The 18,919-nt window shown below is 44.2% G+C and overlaps 2 protein-coding genes across 4 annotated transcripts; one reads left to right on the top strand and one right to left on the bottom strand.

Moving 5' to 3' along the window:
* Positions 1–78: 78 nt before the first annotated feature.
* On the top strand, positions 79–8,088 carry LOC138624250 (proteasomal ubiquitin receptor ADRM1-like). Of its 2 annotated transcripts, none has more exons than XM_069704252.1 (10): positions 79–177; positions 1,937–2,188; positions 2,272–2,388; positions 3,860–3,983; positions 4,096–4,182; positions 4,301–4,406; positions 5,780–6,015; positions 6,702–6,859; positions 7,317–7,419; positions 7,760–8,088. In XM_069704252.1, exons 2-10 carry the CDS (start codon positions 1,979–1,981, stop codon positions 7,861–7,863), a joined length of 1,245 nt encoding a protein of 414 aa, XP_069560353.1. In that variant the 5' UTR covers positions 79–177; positions 1,937–1,978; the 3' UTR covers positions 7,864–8,088. The 2 variants fall into 2 exon arrangements, with proteins under 2 accessions (XP_069560353.1, XP_069560355.1); XM_069704254.1 differs by having other exon boundaries at positions 106–177; positions 1,940–2,188.
* A 662-nt stretch (positions 8,089–8,750) lies between these two features.
* cables2a (Cdk5 and Abl enzyme substrate 2a) lies at positions 8,751–18,262 on the bottom strand. Of its 2 annotated transcripts, XM_069704250.1 has the most exons (9): positions 17,432–18,262; positions 16,897–16,989; positions 14,027–14,104; positions 13,744–13,843; positions 13,474–13,651; positions 13,191–13,288; positions 12,182–12,288; positions 11,825–12,029; positions 8,751–10,273 (listed from the first exon to the last, which is right to left on the bottom strand). In XM_069704250.1, exons 1-9 carry the CDS (start codon positions 17,983–17,985, stop codon positions 10,133–10,135), a joined length of 1,554 nt encoding a protein of 517 aa, XP_069560351.1. In that variant the 5' UTR covers positions 17,986–18,262; the 3' UTR covers positions 8,751–10,132. The 2 variants fall into 2 exon arrangements, with proteins under 2 accessions (XP_069560351.1, XP_069560352.1); XM_069704251.1 differs by lacking the exon at positions 14,027–14,104.
* Between the last annotated feature and the right edge of the window lie 657 nt (positions 18,263–18,919).

Below are 18,919 nucleotides of genomic sequence, written 5' to 3'. Positions count from 1 at the left end.
CGAACATGAAACGGGCTGTTGTGTCACCTCTACCGAACATGCGCAGCCTATTTAAAGCCCACCTTATTGACACGCGGTTTGGCCAATCACGGCGAAGCACCGGCAGCGGTCAGCCAATCACGAAAGGCGTCGCTGAGCTCGATCGTTCTGCGGCCGAGCGATATTTCAGAGAGAAATGTGAGTATAAACGTCTTATTTTCTGCACGTTTTAAGGTTGTTTTAACCTGGAGAGCGGGTGCATGTTTAAGTCCGCGTGTCTGAAACGTGAAGCTGCGGCTCGGTTGTGATCGCACGGAGCTGAAAGCGGAGAGCTAGCTGCAGGATGCACAGTCATCTGTGGTGCGTGTGCGAGCTCCAGTATCTTGTGTTATTATGGGCGCACTGGGACAAGTGTTTTTCCACTTGCATTTCCCCTTTCAAATCTACATCGGGATCATTTCTTCTTCTTTTTTTTTCTCCAGGCTTTTTTTTTTTTTTTTTTTTAAAATTAAATAGGCGAGTAAGGCTAGAAATGAATATGTATAATGACATGTGAATGTGAAAAAATAAATAAATAAATAAACATGGGCCTGAGCGGTGAGAGGAGTTCAATATGGGGGATCGAAGCCGCTCTCATTCTCCATCATGATCACGCAAACGTGACTGCGTTTCATTCACCGTCCGTCGGTGGAGAGCTGCAAATCGATCAGTCGATCAGAAAGGAAACGAGACATTCAATGACGTCATCGTGTGCATTTCCCACTGTTTACAGACCGGGGGGGGGGGGTGGTGGGGTGGGAGGGTGGGGGGATGAATCAAAAACACAATTGTCGGGTTAATCGATTATTTAAAAGAATCGTTAGATCCCCATCCTGCTGTGTTGCAAACGTGAAGCACAAGAAGAAGAAGAAGAAGAAGAAAAAAAAAAAAGGTTGAAGCTTAAAAAAGATGGGTGGCAGTATGTCGAAGGATGAGAAACATCAGGGATGTGCAGGGACATCCAGTAAAAGTGTTCCCAACATACAAGGTCCCAAGATTATCACCAAAGTAGGAATCTCCTTACTACAAGGACGGAAAAACACCGGCTGTGTTTACTGAGTTTTCTTTTGGCGTATGCTTAATTAAGTTATTTTTCAGAATTTGTTTCTATGTTATGCTTTATGATATTAAGAGGTCAAAAGTACTAAAGGTTTGTTCTCACTGTTAGTCCGAATGTTCCCTCTAAAATGCTTGAATGGAGATGTAGAGAAGATGGTTTCCTGAGTTGGCTTCATGTTTTAATGTTAATGAAGGACATTAATCATCCTGCGGCATCAAAATAAAAAGAATTGAAGCACTTGGATCGAACATAAATTTTCTATGTTGTTCTCTCGCTCTCTCTTTTTTTTTTTGTTGTTGTTTTTTTGGTGTTATGAATTCATGGAAGTACCCGGACTAATCTTCTCACTCACACTCTTCTGCTCGTTTGTCTGGATTTGAGGCTTCGCTTGAAAGTCAATCAAGGTCTGTTTAGACTTTCCGCGTGGTCTGGATGGAAACTTGAGGACCTGACCTGTTTATCAGACACGCAGCTTCCATCAGTACAAAAAGGGAATCATTTTTTTTTTTATTATTTTTTTTTAAAGAAACAGGCCAAGTCGGCAGTATAAAATAAAGCATCGGTTTGATGTGCAGGATGATCTGCGTGTTCGAACGGAAGCATCGATTCAGTTTGAACGAGGTCAGAGGAAGGCAAGCAGACGATTCATGGATTAAATCCTGAATGAATCGTCCGTCTGCCGCAGTTCACTGAAGAGATTTGAAGAAAGAGCGTGTGCTGTGACTGTAGGTCTTAATACTCATTACTGGTACGGACAAGTAAACATTGTCACGCGACCGTATTGTTCAGTCATTTACATGTTTGCATTGTGACGTTGAGGTCAATAAACCGCCTTGTTCTTCTTCTTCCTCCCTGCAGAAGTCCCTCCTCCTCCTCCTCTTCCTCCTCCTCCTCATCATCATGGCCTCCGGAGCTTTGTTCCCCAGCATGGTGTCTGGGTCCCGCGGCTCCTCCAGCAAGTACCTGGTGGAGTTTCGCGCCGGAAAGATGACGATGAAGGGCAGCACGGTGACCCCGGACAAGCGCAAAGGTCAGGTCTACATCCAGCAGACCGACGACTCCCTCATCCACTTCTGCTGGAAGGATCGGACCACCGGGAACGTGGACGACGTAAGGTGACGCCGTCCGGATGCGGCTGGCCTGCCTTTGACTTTCTAAATGTGACTGTAACCGTTCTCCTCTCCTTGGTTTAGGACCTGATCATCTTCCCCGACGACTGCGAGTTCAAACGGGTGAACCAGTGCACCACCGGGCGAGTCTACGTGCTGAAGTTCAAAGCGGGCTCCAAAAGACTCTTCTTCTGGATGCAGGTATAAAGATACTCTTTTTGTTTTTTCAGTGGCAACAAACAACCACCGAGTCCTGCAGACGGGAGAGATGTCGGAAAGGGTTGTTGTTGTTTTTTTTTCTTTAGGGGGTTGCTGACAATCACGGTGCAAAGTAAAAAGGATTAAAATATAAATATATGCTGAATTTAATCATTCAGTACATAAATAAATACAAAATAAAAGCAGTTTGGTGCAAAAAAAAAATTACAATTAAAAGGATTAAAATATAAATATATGCTGAATTTAATCATTCAGTACATAAATAAAAAATAAAAGCAGTTTGGTGCAAAAAAAAAATTACAATTAAAAGGATTAAAATATAAATATATGCTGAATTTAATCATTCAGTACATAAATAAAAAATAAAAGCAGTTTGGTGCAAAAAAAAAAAAAGACAAAATATAAATATATGCTGAATTTAATCATTCAGTACATAAATAAAAAATAAAAGCAGTTTGGTGCAAAAAAAAAAAAAGACAATTAAAATATAAATATATGCTGAATTTAATCATTCAGTACATAAATAAAAAATAAAAGCAGTTTGGTGCAAAAAAAAAATTACAATTAAAAGGATTAAAATATAAATATATGCTGAATTTAATCATTCAGTACATAAATAAAAAATAAAAGCAGTTTGGTGCAAAAAAAAAAACAGACAATTAAAATATAAATATATGCTGAATTTAATCATTCAGTACATAAATAAAAAATAAAAGCAGTTTGGTGCAAAAAAAAAAAAAGACAAAATATAAATATATGCTGAATTTAATCATTCAGTACATAAATAAATAAAAAATAAAAGCAGTTTGGTGCAAAAAAAAAAAAAAAAGACTAAATATATGCTGAATTTAATCATTCAGTAAATAAATAAATAAAAAATAAAAGCAGTTTGGTGCAAAAAAAAAAAGACAATTAAAATATAAATATATGCTGAATTTAATCATTCAGTACATAAATAAAAAATAAAAGCAGTTTGGTGCAAAAAAAAAAAAAGACAATTAAAATATAAATATATGCTGAATTTAATCATTCAGTACATAAATAAAAAATAAAAGCAGTTTGGTGCAAAAAAAATTACAATTAAAAGGAAAAATTAATCATGTATTTTTGTTGCTAATTTACTCTGAATCCATTTACTTATTTATTACACAAAAGGGGCAGTTTAGTACTTCTACTGAAACTGAAGGAAGTTTCTGTGGGAGTGTTTAACATCGTTGTGACTCCGTACGAGGGAGAAATGTACAGAATAACAGCAGCCTTCTCCATTAAACACCATCAGCATGCATTCGATTTATCTGAACTTCAAATCCACATCGAAGTGATCGCTGCAGGAAGAAGACGAGGTTATTTAGAATAACGCATCGATTCTCATCGCAGCGAAGCTACTTTAAAGATTGAAACGAGGAAACGGTTTCAGATCAAATGTCCCTCCGATTTGATTTTCTGATCTCAGGAGCCGAAGACTGACAAAGATGAGGAGTACTGCCGTAAGGTGAATGAGTATCTGAACAACCCGCCGATGCCCGGCACTCTGGGGAGCGGCAGCAGCGGAGGACACGACCTGTCCGCACTGGGAGGTAAACGGACGCTCGTCATATTCCTTTCATCGTACGTAGGTAATGTCGTAAACCTGAAATATCTCCCGTTTGATGCCGAGTGTCACCTTGCCGTCTCTGCTTGCGCGTACAGGCGAGGGCGGTCTGCAAAGCCTTCTGGGTAACATGAGCCACAACCAGCTCATGCAGCTCATCGGACCGACGGGCCTGGGCGGGATCGGTACGTACGTTCCCCTAACCGAGTCGAGAAGCTGCAGAGGCGACGGTGTGAGAACGTGGAGGGAGGGAGAGGGGGAAATATCTCTCTGGATTAAAGTCTCCGTTTCTCTGAATCTCAGGAGGTCTCGGGGCGCTGGCGGGTCCGGGCTTGGCCAACCTGTTGGGGAGCAGCAGCAGCAGCAGCAGCAGCAGCAGCGTTCCCGCAGCCAGCAACTCCTCCACAAGGTGCCCCCTACGTTCGCTCCCGTTAAAACGGCCAAGAAACATTCCTCAATGTTTTTTGGTTGTTTTTTTTTGCGGTGGCATATTTTTTTTTCTCTAGAAAATAGTCAGACGTGTTGCCAAGAAATATTTGACTGGCAGCTACAGTATGTAGGAGAGAAAGTGGTCCAGAGGATGGAGATTTATTTAAAAAAAATTTTTTAGGTTAGATTTAAAATGGAAATAGCCTCCGTGACATCACCCACACATTTTGTGAGGAGAGGTTATGAGGTCTCCATCTTGTCACCGCCTACTGTGACGTCAACCGCCTTGTCACTCAAAACAGCCCCGACCGTGATTATGAATAACTTTTAAGCCGTAATACAATTTAAACGCGCAAGTTCTGTACAATTTTAGCCACATACGGTTCTCATGAACAGCAAAATTATCTAGAGACTGTAGAAATTGTTGTTTGTACCAGGATGTAAACGTGATTATTTCTGCTTGTTGGGCATTTTAACATGCTGCTATAAACTGTAATACCACCGAGAGGCGCTACAGATTGACTCCAAAACAGCTAAAGCGCCATAGACTCCCATTCAAAATCGGTGATGACATACAAAAGATAATTTTTTTTCCACAATTTATAATGGTGTTATTAGTTTGAGTGACTCTTTTTTTTAATTTTTTTTATTATTAGTTTTCTGGCGGTCCATCTGAATATAATTGCTGCATCAATCAGAAATGAGGCCTCAAAAAGGCATGTTTTTAGAGGCGTGGCTGTTTGACTGACAGGCCCGGGGTGCAGTCAGGTCTCTGCTATAGGTGGGCGGGGCGTAGTGTCCTCGGGTTCCCAATCAAATAAGAGTTCCTGGTGGATTTATGTGTCTGTTTCCGGAAGAAATACCAGAGAATAGCGAGAAGTGCTCTTCAAAATCTCCCGAAGGCCAGAGCAATGCCGCAGATTGATGATGTCTGAACATAATCTCATGCGAGACCAAGAAAAGCAGTAAATATTCATAACGGAGAAGCTGCAGACGGAGAACATTTGACAATCTGAATAGTTGAGAAGTGAGTTCTCTGCCCGTCGGCTCATCAATTATTCAACTGATTGTTCCAGCTCTGTTCACATCAATAAATCTGAATGTAAAACAGCCGCAACGATTAGAGGCCGCATTTAATCTTGCATGTTTATATATTTTATTTCTTCGAGAAGTTTAAAAGAAAAATAAGTACAACTTATAAAAAAAATAAAAATTTCATCCCACACGTGGAACAACCGAACTGACAGGTGGATGCTGCTGGCCGACAGCGCCTCCTGCTGTGTGTGTGTGTGTGTGAGATCACTGACAGATCGATGGTGTATTACCCCCCCCCCCCCCCCCGTCTCCTCTCAGTCCATCCACCGCCGTCACCCCGACTTCCACCTCCACCACCAGCCGGCTCGGCTCCTCCCAGGTGCCCACCACTCCCATCACTCCCTCCGCCACCTCGGCGGCCTCCCCCACCGCCACCACCCCCTCCACCCCGGCCGTGACCTCGGCGGGCGCGGCCAACCCCACGCAGCCCATCCAGCTGAGAGACCTGCAGAGCATCCTGGCCACCATGAACGTACCCGCCAGCAGCCAGGGAGGTGAGGACGCGACCGAAACATTTCCTCAACGAAAATGTACATAACCTCCGGAGGGAAAACGGCTAATTAGCCGAAATGATTTCAACCGATTATGCAACAGGTAATTAGCGTCGTGAACGCAACAGCGTCTGTAACACCGTGCAATTTTAGCACAGTAAGTTCGGTTTGTTTGCAGAAGCGGGAGAACCGTAGAAATACTGCAGTCTGTCGCCGTTCTGATTTCATTTCATTCGGTACAACTCTACTTCCTGCTTCGGTGACGCCATTCATCACCCGCACTGCGCTGACAGATAAACATCCAGGGCTGGAGACCGGAGGAGGAAAATAGGGCAAAAAAATAAATAAATAACGTGAAAGGCGATAACACGCAGGATTAGTGGAGCAGGTAATAAATACGAAGACAGCGTCTGGAGTTTTAATATTTTTTTTTAATTTCTTATTAACAATCGAAAGTGACAAACCAGCAGGGGCTTCGGCTTCATCGAGTTAACTTTCAGTTTTATGGCCCGCATCCTGCCACACAAACAAACACATCACCCACGAGGTTGCGAACTCCCGTCAACCGGACGAGATTTATTAAAAACTTGACGACGGATTCGCACACGGAAAGCGTGAATTGTAATCACACTGAAAAGCTTTGATTTTGCGGGGCAGTTGGGTAAGAAAATGTGTGTCGTTACCTGCAGTGGACCTGGCCAGCGTCCTGACGCCCGAGATCATGGCTCCCATCCTGGCCAACACCGAGGTGCAGCAGAGGTTGACGCCCTACCTGCCGTCCGGAGAGTCGCTGCCTCAGAGCTCGGAGGAGCTCCAGAACACGCTGAGCTCGCCTCAGTTCCAGCAGGTCGGCCGCGCGCTTCAACCGTGAAGCTTTACAACTCCATTTAAAAAAAAACAACAAAAAAAAATAAACCAGCAGGGAACACGTCGTTTACTCGTTTCTACGAACGTATTCGTGTCAAGTTTCCTCGTTGAAAACTTATCTTTTATAGTATTTTTTTTTTAAAAAGATGCGTACAACATTTTTGTGGTGTTGGCATCGTTGAGTAATTTAACATCGAATGAACTTCTTATTTGTTGCCTGCGTGATCGTTTGTGCAGCTGATGAACGCGCGAACGATTTAAGTCCCACGTCGGTGCTAGACTTGACATTTGAGTGTCCTCGGGTGCGGAAACAGCCCCGCGAAGAGTGAGACCGTGTTCAGCAGGATTCAGGTCACCGACAGAGTCTTGTTTGTTTGTTTGTTTGTTTGTTTGTTTGTTTGTGGTCTTTATTTCTGGTGTTTACCGTCCCTCCGCAGGCTATGAGCATGTTCAGCAGCGCTCTGGCGTCGGGACAGTTGGGGCCTCTCATGAACCAGTTTGGTTTGCCTGCAGAGGCCGTGGACGCGGCGAACAAAGGAGGTCAGTGTTCGACTCGCATCAAGCGGAGACGCCGGAGCTGCAGGTTTAACTGCGACAGAACGTCGTCTCGAGTTTTGTATAAACGTAGGAGATTAAAGTTTGAAGTTCGGCCGAAGTTTTAAGGCTTTTGTATAACCGGAGAGATCATTTGAAGTGCAGTGATCCGAAGAGAGAGCACAAAGATTGTTTTTTTGTTTTGTAGAGAGATGGAAGTTATTATTGATGTTAACATTATTGATATTTTATAGGTTTTAATGGTTAATGTGGAACCTACTTGGCACACAGAAAATAAAAACACTTGTCAGCTGCAGCTCTGACCTCTGGACATTTCTCCATGCAGATGTCGAGGCTTTTGCTAAAGCCATGGAGACGGAGACGAAGTCGGACCAGGACAGCGACTCCAAAGACAAGAAGGACGACGATGAAGACATGAGTTTGGACTAAGTGCTCTTTTAAGAAAACTACCCTGATTATTTAATGTATTTATTTGGCTGCTTCTGCTGCTCTGTAACGAAAGGATAAAGGTTATGGTTAATGTAGTCGAAACGGCGACTCTCAGCTGATCGTGCTGTGAATTAATATCTACCGATTTAACACGTCTTCTACCCGCATGTCATATACTCGTCCTTCCTTCCCCGACACCAGGAAACAGTAAAATCATTGAAAACACTCGTTTGTTGTGTGGATTTTCCAACTTTCTGCGCGGTCGGAGTGATGTGACCGCGATCACTGGTATCCAAACGTTGCGAGACCGTTTCCTGACGTGCGCCGAGCAGGAGGAAGCTGCAAGCTTCGTGAGCGAGTGTACGCGCCCGAGTTTTTGTTGTTGTTTTTTTTTTTCTTTCTCAAACATCAGCGGCATGACGAGGCGCTCAATGGGAGTTTAAAAACTTCAAACTTTGGGTAAAACGCTTCCTTCGTCACTCGTGAAGGAGGGGAAAAGACAAACGCCCTGAACAAATCGGCGCTCGTCGCCGACTGAAGGCTAATTCGAGCAGCGTATCCAGACTATAATCGCAGCAGAAAATTGAAGATGCGGTGCGGAGGAGCAAAAGCTAGAAGTCGGCGACGGGGACGCTTGAAATGCTTCAGAAAATCTGCAACAGCGAAGCGATGAGCCGGAGCGGAGCGGAGCGAAGAGACGTTAATGCTTCGAGAGGGTCCCGGGACACCGAGACAAACGAAAGGTTTGTCTTCCACGCGCTGCAACACAAACGGTCTCTAAACCGTTTGATCGCACCTCATATTTGCTACAGATTATATTCGGTACCCATGAAGAGAAACGCTTCGGCACGTTTACTTAAAAAAAACAAAAAAAACATCAACAACTCTTTTCACTTTTCTTTGTCATTTCAAAAAAAAAAAAAACATTCATTTTACAGTACAGTATGAACACGCAATGAATATTAACCAGTTTGACACCATTTTCACAAATCAGTTATTTCACACATTTTTTTTTTTCACCACTTCATTAAAACTGAATCACCGTCAAGTCCGCGACTGTGAGAAGTCTGTGATTATCTCTCCGAGACGAGAACAACGTTTAAAGATGAACCGCAGCCACGTGGAGAAATGTCAACTCTAAATATCATTTGTGGGTTTGATTGTTAACCGTTTCACTGCCACTTTGGCTTCAGGCACTTTTAGTCCGTACTTGTACGCCCATCGGCTTCCCAAATCTGACGAGCCACCACCGACCGGTTGCCACAGAAGCAACTCGTACATCCACTCATTTACTAAAAGAGTCACAACGAAAGCACTACAATCTTCCATTGACTTACAACGGAGCACAGGTCGGGTGTTTTCGGTGACGACACCATCGGTAACTTCTTTGGGTTAAATATTTTATGAGCTATTCAAAAGATATGAGAAAGTAAAATTCCTGAGAAAACGGAAAGGTGTGACACCGAGACGAGACTTACGAGGAATAAATTCCAGTGCATTTTACAAAACATGTCCTGGCAAAATGACATGAAACATAACAAAAATAAAAACACATCGGCTATAAATAATACGAGTCCATAATTTCTTTGCTGGTTGTGTGCACGTGACACCGCACTGTAAACCAACAACAACAACGAGCTGCCACAAGAGTTCGAACTGACATTTTCCTGCTATTCTACATAAATACATGAATTTGGCTGACTTATTGAATGAGCATAAACAAATTAAAAGGCCACTTCTTTCATTAAAGATGTTTCCCCGCGCACAATCTACAGCATTATATTTTGGTCTAATGGCTAAAAATGTGTCACAGTGGGTTTGAAAGGCGTTTACAAAAACGGTATGGTTCTTTGTCCGTAACGATAAATACTACACGGGCTGTATAGTAACGAGGAAGGTGCAGGTGAGGAGTGTTTTCACAGACATCACAGCAGACTTTTCATTTAAATAGAAGTTAAGAATAGTATGCTGTACATTAAGAAAAAAAGGATCACAAGAAACCAAAGTAAAAGCACAATTAACGTGCTCATTGAACATCTCTAACATAGAGCTCATGACTGGATCAACATCAGAACGTCACACGTACAAAGAGACATTCGGGGACACGCACGCCAACACCAACGAGTGTAAACTAGTTATTCCTCATTTACAGTGAAAATAAATAGTACCAGAATTATTTGTTTCAAACACCACAGCTTATAAACTGGACGATTCACAGCACTCACTGTGGTCTTGAATGTCCGGGTGTCAAGACGCCACCACATCCGGTCTAACCCTGCTGCACCAGCCTGCGGTAGTGCGGCATGACCTTGCTCTCGGGGAGGTACAGGCCCATCTCCAAGGCAACCAGCACCGGGAACTCCAGAGGAATCAGCTCCCGTCTGTTGATCCGGAAACGCTCCTCCAGCTTCTGCTCGAGGGCGTGGGGGTCGGGGGGGGGGGGGAGAAAAAAAAAAGAGGAAGGACTTAAAAGGGATGAAAAAAAACCAACAACCTCGACTTAAGTCGTGAGAGCACTTCTGTGGCAAGCAAAGTGCCGAAAGTTGGCTGCGGGGTAATGAGCCCTTCCTTTCGGTTTTGCGTGGCCATTAAATTCAAAGTTTCTGTAAGCGATTAGTGAAGAGTAAATCCGGACCAAATCGATGCATCCGCGGCGAGTGCCATTGTTTGGCTGTAGATCGGTGTTGTACAGAAAGCCAACTCGGGAGTCAAGAGGACTAAACATTGATTTGCATTAAAAAATAGAATCACCGTGCCTGCCTTCATTGTATTTTAAAATAACCGGTGTTACTCTTTATGGTGTAGATAAAATAGCATTGGGTTATCTGTCACTTCAACAGATGGGGGACTTTCAGGATTCAGAGGATTAAATATTGATTTGCCCGAGAGCCTTCTCACCTTACCGTCTTTTGAAACAGCCTGTATTGATTTTCACTGAATACATTAGGGAAATTACTCTTATCACAGGTAGGCTAACTGCTGGATCCTTATGGTCCGACAGGTAGACTTCATACTCGAGCATTAAATGATCAAATCTTAACCACCAGCTTCGACTTTTTTCTCTTTAAAAGTTCTTGAACTGTAGTTTATCTCGAGCTGTGATTCAAAGTATGTTTTGGCAGCGGCATGTTCTATACATACGAACAACAAAAAAAACTACACGTGACTAAAATTACAATTCATAACATCCGTTGCAAAATGAACTTCCACGGCAAACGCGCAACAAAGTACTGTGTCTAATGAATGTAAAGTTAGGGGCCGCTGTAAAATAAAAACAAATAAATTCAGAACCAAAAGAATTTCTTTCTTTCCTCTGATCTACAGAAATGTACGATGCAGCGGACATTAAAAATAAATAAATAAAAATAAATAAATAAAAAGCAGTTTAATTTCAGCTGGACATAAAAACAACTCGAGTCTGTTTCTCTGTACTGCAGACACAAACACCAGCTGCTCTTCTTTGACTCAGCGAGTGTTTTCTGAAATGTGGGACCTGCGGCGTTAAACTGCAGTGGCTGTTACCACAGTAACCGCAGGTGCCACCAAACCGACCAGGACTGTAATCTAAAAGGATTAAAACTGTGAATCATTTCAAAACCTTCGCCCACAGTTTTGTCTCACTCGTGTTCTGAATTAGAGGAGCTCCGGTTCTCTGAGCGGATTATGAGGACTTCTTAGAAAAACATTTAAATAACAATTCAGTTTGTATTTACAAAGCCTTTGCTCGCGGGACACCGTGAAGACCGAGACTCCCGTTTCCAGTCTTAAAAACGACGGGTCGTCGAAAGAACAATGTTTGGTAAACAAGTCGGAGCCTGTGTGTTTCAGGTTTTTCCACTTGGTTGTTTTAATTGCAGGAGAAAGGTGTCGGGATACAGACGAGCACGTCCCGTTCTGTTACGTTTCATGTCTCTACTCCGTTTCACGCCGAGGTCTGTGTGTGTGTGAAAACTTTACTCACATCAATGAGCTGTTTGACGTCTGGCTTTCGCAGATCGCTGCTGATCTTTGCAGCCAGCAGGACGCACGCCGCCGCCACCAGCTTCCTGTTCTGCTTGTTGAGACGTCCCTGCAGCACCAGCTTCTCAAAGTAAACAAAAGCCATCGCTATGGTGACCGGCTGCAGCCCGAACTCCTCGCTGACGGCCCTCATGTCCCTCTTCAGGCTGGCGGAGGGGAGAAGTCAAAGTTACCGGTCTGTTTTCTAGAACGAGTGTGATGACTGCGAAAACTGAACTCTTGAGCCGAAGTTCAACCTTCAAAAGGCTCCGAGAGAACGAGTTTAAAAGACCGAAAGGGGAACGTGAGATGTGTGCACCTTCTTATCTTGCTCAGAGTCAGCTTAATGTGAGGAAACTTCTCCCTGAAGGTCTCGTTCATGTCCTTCTTCAGGTCGGATGGTTTCACGTACTCGATAACAGTCGTCTGCAGAGATGGAAAAACAAACCAGCAGGTCAATACAGCGTCTCGCTCCTTTCACACACACACACACACACACACACACACACACACACACACACACACACACACACACACACACACACACACACACACACACACACACACACACACACACACACACACACACACACACACACACTCGTTGCCAAGAGGTGACGGTCTTGTGACACCGTCGACTGGAGGGTGATAACATCATGTGAACGGGACACAATGGGTGTATTTCACTGTGTAACGTGACTTGAGGTCGGTTCAGAAGTACACTTTTACACTTTACAGCCTGTTTCACAACAATTTACAAGTCCAATGAAGGAGCCTTGAAACAAAGACGGAGGGTCGATGCGAGACCAGTAACCAGATCGGCCGGTGAAACTTGGAGGAGACCGGCGAGAGTTTACATCCGCTGATTTAACCTGGTTACTTTAAATCTGTTTATACAAACCGCTTTTTACCTGCAGTAGAGACAGAATACGCCGAATAAGTCCTGATGCAGTTTCTTCTTTGAGTTTTAACAGTGAAAACCAACTTAGAGTTGTTAGTTTGGGGTTTCAGGGTTTCTGCAGGATTTAAAAATCTCATTTTAAAGCCTTTTTAATACCATATAGAACTGAATTTAACAACTGTTTCACGGTGTCTGTTAATTAGTTGAATAATGAAAAGTAAAAGTGCCGAACATGCAACAGCTCCAGTCACTCGTTTTTTTCGGGATTTTCTGCTTTTCTTCGGGTTACGAGATATTCAACTGAACGTATCTTTGGATTTTGGGCTGTCGATCAAACAACAGTTACCCCCTACTGCGTGAAAAGTGATTCTGAAAAATCGTCCACCGATTGATCGATAACGACAGTAATGGTTGCAGCCTTGCTCACCACGTATGAGGCGAAGATGAGAACCCTCTTGTGTCTCCCGCAGGGCCACTGAGGGTCGCTGAGCAGGTTGGGGTCGTACTCTGCCACCTCCTCCACGCCTGAAACACACACACACACAAAGCAGAGCGGATAAAAAACGTCTCGGCTCAGCGAGACAGCGCAGAGGTGTGTGTGTGTGTGTGTGTGTGTGTGTGTGTGTGTGTGTGTGTGTGTGTGTGTGTGTGTGTGTGTGCGTGTGCGTGTGCGTGTGCGTGCGTGTGCGTGTGCAGGACCGGAGTCGTACATGGTTCCTGTGGCACGCTGTTGTTCTGACGAGCAGGGGTGAAGTTCTTCTGCCCGTTGCCACGGAAACGCGACTGAGGGGTCTGAGCCGTGGAGTTCTCCGGCGCGCCGCCGCCGCCGCCGCTCTTCTGTCTCACCAGGGCATTGGTCGGATAGAGCAACTGAGCGTAGGACACCGTCTGAGCAGGAGGAGGGAGACGGGAGACGGTCAGTGACGGCAGTGTCTTCACTGGGTACGAACACGTTTCTGGACATCGGACCGGCGTTTTACCTTCCCACAGGCGCCCAGCTCCACGCCCTCCAGGCAAGGCAGCAGGTCAACAGCCACCACGGAGGACAGTCTCTGCCTCTGAGTCTCCAGTTTAGGATCACTGTTCACAAAGACACACGTTAACGGCATTCCCAGCACACCCACTGTCCTTTTACCTGACAACGAAATGGATCTCACACACACACACGCGCACGCACACACACACACACAGCAGGAGGGTGATGGGAAGATGAAAGCGAGGGGTGTGTGATCTCTGCTTGGGATGGTGCTTTTTCTGGTGTACCTGAGATGAGCACTCTCTCCATAGGGCAGCACTGAGAAAGCAGCATATAGCGACCGCTTGGCACAAATCAGCATGATCCTGCAGGACACAGCAAGTACAGGCAGACAAAACAGATGTCGTGTCAGTCTACAGGCAACGACTACAGGCAACGACTACAGGCAACGACTACAGGCAACGCTCCTCAACGGCTACCGTACACACACACACACACACACACACACACACACACACACACACACACACACACACACACACACACACACACACACACACACACACAACGCTCATCAGCCGACGGCGAAGTCCACCACAGAGCTGCTCCTGCGGTGATCACTAGTGAAGCTAAACGTCGACCAACAGCAGTCTGAAGCTCAAAGCAGGACGAGCGACGTCCGAGCTGGACGAGCTCCGAGTTAGTGACCGTTCACGTGTTATCATTACATCCAAGTCACAGAGGGGATATAAGATTTGGATCGCTGATTATTTATTGACGTGCCAGAAACCACTGGCATGTGAACTATGAATATTTTCAGATTTTCTTCTTCGTGGATTATTTAGGATCTTTGGTTATTAGAGATATTGACCAGCTGTTGGTTGGATGAAATGAAAAATCTGAGATATCACATTCGCTAATTTTCGTACATTTTTGACACGTCGGCCGTCGCCATCATGCTTTTAGATTTTTGAAAGCCGAGCTGGGGACAGCGAGGACACTACGCCCACCCGCCTATAGCAGAAACCTGACTGCACCTCAGGCATGTCCCTAAAACCAAACACGCCCCCAGATACGCCTCTATTTGAGGCCTGATACCTAATTAATAACAGGATTGTTACAGACTGGAGCCGACCCCTAGTGGCCCTCGGTGGTATTGCACTTCGACCGGAAGCTACATCCACTTTCATATACAGTCTACCGTTTGTAATCATCAACATCAAAACACAGCAAATTCACATCTTTGGAAAAAAAAAAAAACTCTCAAGAGTTCGAATCAACTCTTTTTGCTTTGTTACATGCGAGACCATCGAGCTCACTCTCAAGCAGAGTGAAAGTAACTCTTTTCTTGGAGTTGAATTTTTTTTTAACACTTTTCAGGAGTTGAACTTGAACTCTTTGGGAGTTAAAACTCGACTCCCGTGAAGAGTAAATTTGACTTTAACCTTGAGCTGTTTGAATGTCAACACTTCCACTGTGTTTACAGTCAACACTTAAAAGTGTGTATTGTTTGACCTTCATGGAGTTAAAAGTTAATCACACTATGAAGGTTTTAGGTAACACTGACAACAAGATAACAACATAGTCATCACAAATTTATATTTAACAATTATATTCAGTGTTCAACAATTAAGTGCTGCATGAAAACTTTATGTAACAAGTTGCAAACTATCAAATGTACTGGTTTATGTTTTACGTTCCTACCTTGTACACTTGATAGCCCCATTTTATTTATCATTGTTTTCATTGAAATGTGAATAAACAGCATGTTTTAACAAAACTAAATATAATTTCTGCCCCTCACTTGGATTTAATTTGGTTGTTTTATTCTCAAAAGTTACAAATAACTAAGGCATGCTGGGAAATGCTAATACGGCAAATACACCTGTTGAATCATGCCTCTCAACACTCGGCGAATGAACACCAGAATATTAACCTACCAGAGAGTAACACAAGCTGGAGTCTAACTTTTAAAATAAACTCCCAAATTCAAAGTCTTTGTTTAACTCCAGGATATTTCACTCCAGAAATTTGCTGTGTAGTTGTCGATTAGTTGACTGTCAACACATCGCCTGAATAATCAACTAAATGTTGCGGCTCCACAGCAGACATTTTCATGCAGGTGGTGAGAAGAGTCTTCAAAAGACTCATGAAATAGTCTTAAACGGTCTTCTGTGGGTTTTTTTCATATATATTTAGAAAATAATCTGCGCGGCTCAAATGTATCGAGAGGCACAAACTAGATCTGGATGAGCTGAAACTAGGAACAAGCAGCCAATAAACACGATCAACATTCATTACAACTGCTCTGACAGGAGTGTAAACAAACCGACCGCTCAACAGTCTGCTCAACAACACCACAACAAGTGAATACAAAAACACATCCTGAACACCAGCAAGGGGCTTCAGCTGCTCACCGAACACCAAGAACACGCAGTCGGGAGCCGTCTCTGCCACGGACACCCGGCAGTAAACACCCGAGCCGGACCTTGAGAGAGGGACATCAAATCTCTTAAGTGGGTGGTGTGGGGGATATCACGTACTACTGTAAATGAGCTACATAACCGGGACAGCTTTCCTTCAGCTCAGGAAGCAACAACGGGACACAGTCCAGGATTGCACACACCAGCAGAAAAACACATGACACGTCAGCACACGCGTGTGGAAATGAATATGAAGTGGATGTCGGTACAGTGGGGGAGATATGAAACAAATGACGTCAAAGTCAACAGACAAGAGTATTTTATTATGGAGATCACAGATGGGGCGCCACGCTCTCGTGGTCGTCCGGCTTAACGAACTTGTCAACAGCGTGCCAGTTCAGGATCCTCTCTTCCTTCGGTGGGTTACTTCACTCTCGGTGCAATAGCGTGTTAGATTTCCACACTGTACCTCTTTTGGCTTTTGCTAAGCTTCCAAGGGTGATTAATTTCACTGTAGCAATCGCCACTCTGCAGCTGTATGCCTGTTATTCCTCTGCAGCCTCCGAGTTAAGCAGCTTATTACAGAAGTAGCAGGAGGAGAGTAACACTGGTCTATTTCAGACTCCAAAATAAAGCAGCCTTTTGTTTTCTTGACATTTCTCTACTATAATCCTTGTGTGTGTGTGTGTGTGTGTGTGTGTGAATGTATTTGTACATGTTGTCTGGAGACTCACCTACACCCTCTGGTATCATACTGCCTCATACTCTTGATGAAGTGGACTTTCTTTGGCACCTTGGGTCCGGGAGAACCGGAGACGTTCCTCGACCTGTGGGAGGGCAAAAAAAACACAAAAAATACTTTTAGAAATGTCTGCACACAAAAACAAAGTCGTTCCACACGATACGGCTTCCTCTGTGATCGTGGAAGTCGTCTCGGGTTTGGAGGTAAAGCCAATGTATGTAGTCAAACATGGTCATCCGTATGGATTTAATAGGTGCTTTCACCAAGTAACACCTTTACACAATAAATGGCACAGCTAATACAAGTAATTTACATTCAAGGCAGTGATAATACAGGACAGAAAGAGATTACAGTGAAACAACCAGATGAAATGTTTATATTACACAAATCATACAGTTCCTGTGAGTAACAAGACACAACTTGACTTCCTCTATTGAGTATTGAGCTGGTGTCACAAGGAAGTCAGTGGCACCGTTTAAAAGGCCCACGGTGCTGTATGGTAAAACGCCGACCACTAAAATGCTCACCTCTGCCGCGAATCCAGAGAGTTACCGGCGGGGGCCGGGCTGAGCACGGCGGGCGTTGACCTGACCCGGGAGGAGGGCTGGTGTCCGGCGGGGACCGGAGACAGAGGGGTGTCCGGGGTTAGCGTCTCGACCGCGCTGCCGCCCTCCAAAAATACCTCGTTAGCTCCCACGGGATTTGCCCCGGCTGGTTCCGGGTACATGACCAAAGAAGGTCGGGAAGGGCTGACCAGCCCCGGGACGCTGGAAGACGACCCGCTGACGGCCACGGCGGGGTCTGTCGCCTGGGAGACCGCACCGTGGCTATCCGCCGGCGGGGGCACGACCGTTGCGCCGCCGTCTCTGTCCCCGAGTCGAGGCTCCTCGGCAGCTGGTTGTTCGGTACTTCCATGGCTAAACTGACACTGGGGTCGTCCGTCGAGTGAGATATTGTTGAGGAACAGCAGAGCCGCCTGTCTCCGCCGGGAGTCCTTCGCTTTCTTCCGGAGCTCTCGTTTGGTCTTCGCCGGTTTACTGGTTCCGCCGTTTGACTGCAGACCGCAGACAGCGGTCGCCATTCTAGTGTGAAATGTGACTGTTGAAAGCGAAGGCAACGCGTACCGGTAACAGAGCGTTAGCCCCGCCCCTCTCTGTGCTGATTGGTTGGGAGGGCGGCTACGCGGCCTGAACCGTGGAAATCCACGTAGATGATTGGACAATTCGGAAAATTATTCTTGCTGCTCGTAGTTGATTGGGTTTGGGGGCATAGTGGGAGGTGCGCTGGTAACAAAGGAAATATTAATAACTTGATAATATACATATTATTTATGTTTACAGTAGGTTGTATAACTTATATATCTATAATCATATGGAATGATTAAGCCACTTGCCAGTTTTCTCTAAACTTAATTATTATTATTTATTTTTTTCCAGATTCAAATCAAGATCTAAAATCCAATGAATGAATGTACAAAAAAAAAAAAAATCATTTCAAACTCACATACTAGTGTTTGTCGATTACTTAGGGCCATTTAATAGAGTACTTTCTGGGTTTCCAGGTTGTGACCAATCCCTTTGACTGGTGTTTATGCTTTCTGTTAGGCAATAATATGCAGTTATACATTTTGGTAAATCTATTTAGAAATGCTGAAGTGTTTCCTGTGTTCTCCCAAATCATTCAAGTCTGTGTAATTTACAAGTGTTGAGAATTCATTAATAGATAGTATTTCCAAGAGCCATCCAGGCGGCAGTCTGTAAATCCGTAGCAAAGTTTGATTTGTTCCAGAGGTCCTGGAAACCCTTCTCATTTGGTAAATAATAATGAGTAAATAGTTAGTTGAAGGAGACTTTAAGTGCTACCAACCACAAACTGTTCTTATAACTGATCTTCAATGTTTCAACATCAGCAGCTGTCATTTGATTATTTATTTATTTTTTTGTAAACAAGTTTAAGATCAAATAAATCCGCCTTTTTATTTGGTTCAAGAAAAGTCAAACTTTTTATTTCATATA

The sequence above is a fragment of the Brachyistius frenatus genome, unplaced genomic scaffold, assembly GCF_029030835.1.
Source record: "Brachyistius frenatus isolate BFR_SWC_R1_liver_20210118 unplaced genomic scaffold, ASM2903083v1 Contig_50, whole genome shotgun sequence".
Lineage (NCBI taxonomy): Eukaryota > Metazoa > Chordata > Actinopteri > Embiotocidae > Brachyistius > Brachyistius frenatus.
The sequence above is the reverse complement of the archived record's forward strand: the minus strand, read 5'-3'. Positions and strand labels throughout refer to the sequence as shown.

Bases quoted from the DNA above. Each gene is read 5' to 3' on its own strand.
- LOC138624250 (XM_069704252.1), top strand. From the start codon at position 1,979: ATGGCCTCCGGAGCTTTGTTCCCCAGCATGGTGTCTGGGTCCCGCGGC. The intron at 4,183-4,300 runs GTACGTACGTTC...TCTGAATCTCAG, and splicing joins GACGGGCCTGGGCGGGATCG to GAGGTCTCGGGGCGCTGGCG. The intron at 6,016-6,701 runs GTGAGGACGCGA...CGTTACCTGCAG, and splicing joins ACCCGCCAGCAGCCAGGGAG to TGGACCTGGCCAGCGTCCTG.
- cables2a (XM_069704250.1), bottom strand. From the start codon at position 17,985: ATGGCGACCGCTGTCTGCGGTCTGCAGTCAAACGGCGGAACCAGTAAA. The intron at 16,990-17,431 runs GTGAGCATTTTA...GCCCTCCCACAG, and splicing joins TCTCTGGATTCGCGGCAGAG to GTCGAGGAACGTCTCCGGTT. The intron at 13,844-14,026 runs GTACACCAGAAA...CTTTGTGAACAG, and splicing joins GGAGAGAGTGCTCATCTCAG to TGATCCTAAACTGGAGACTC.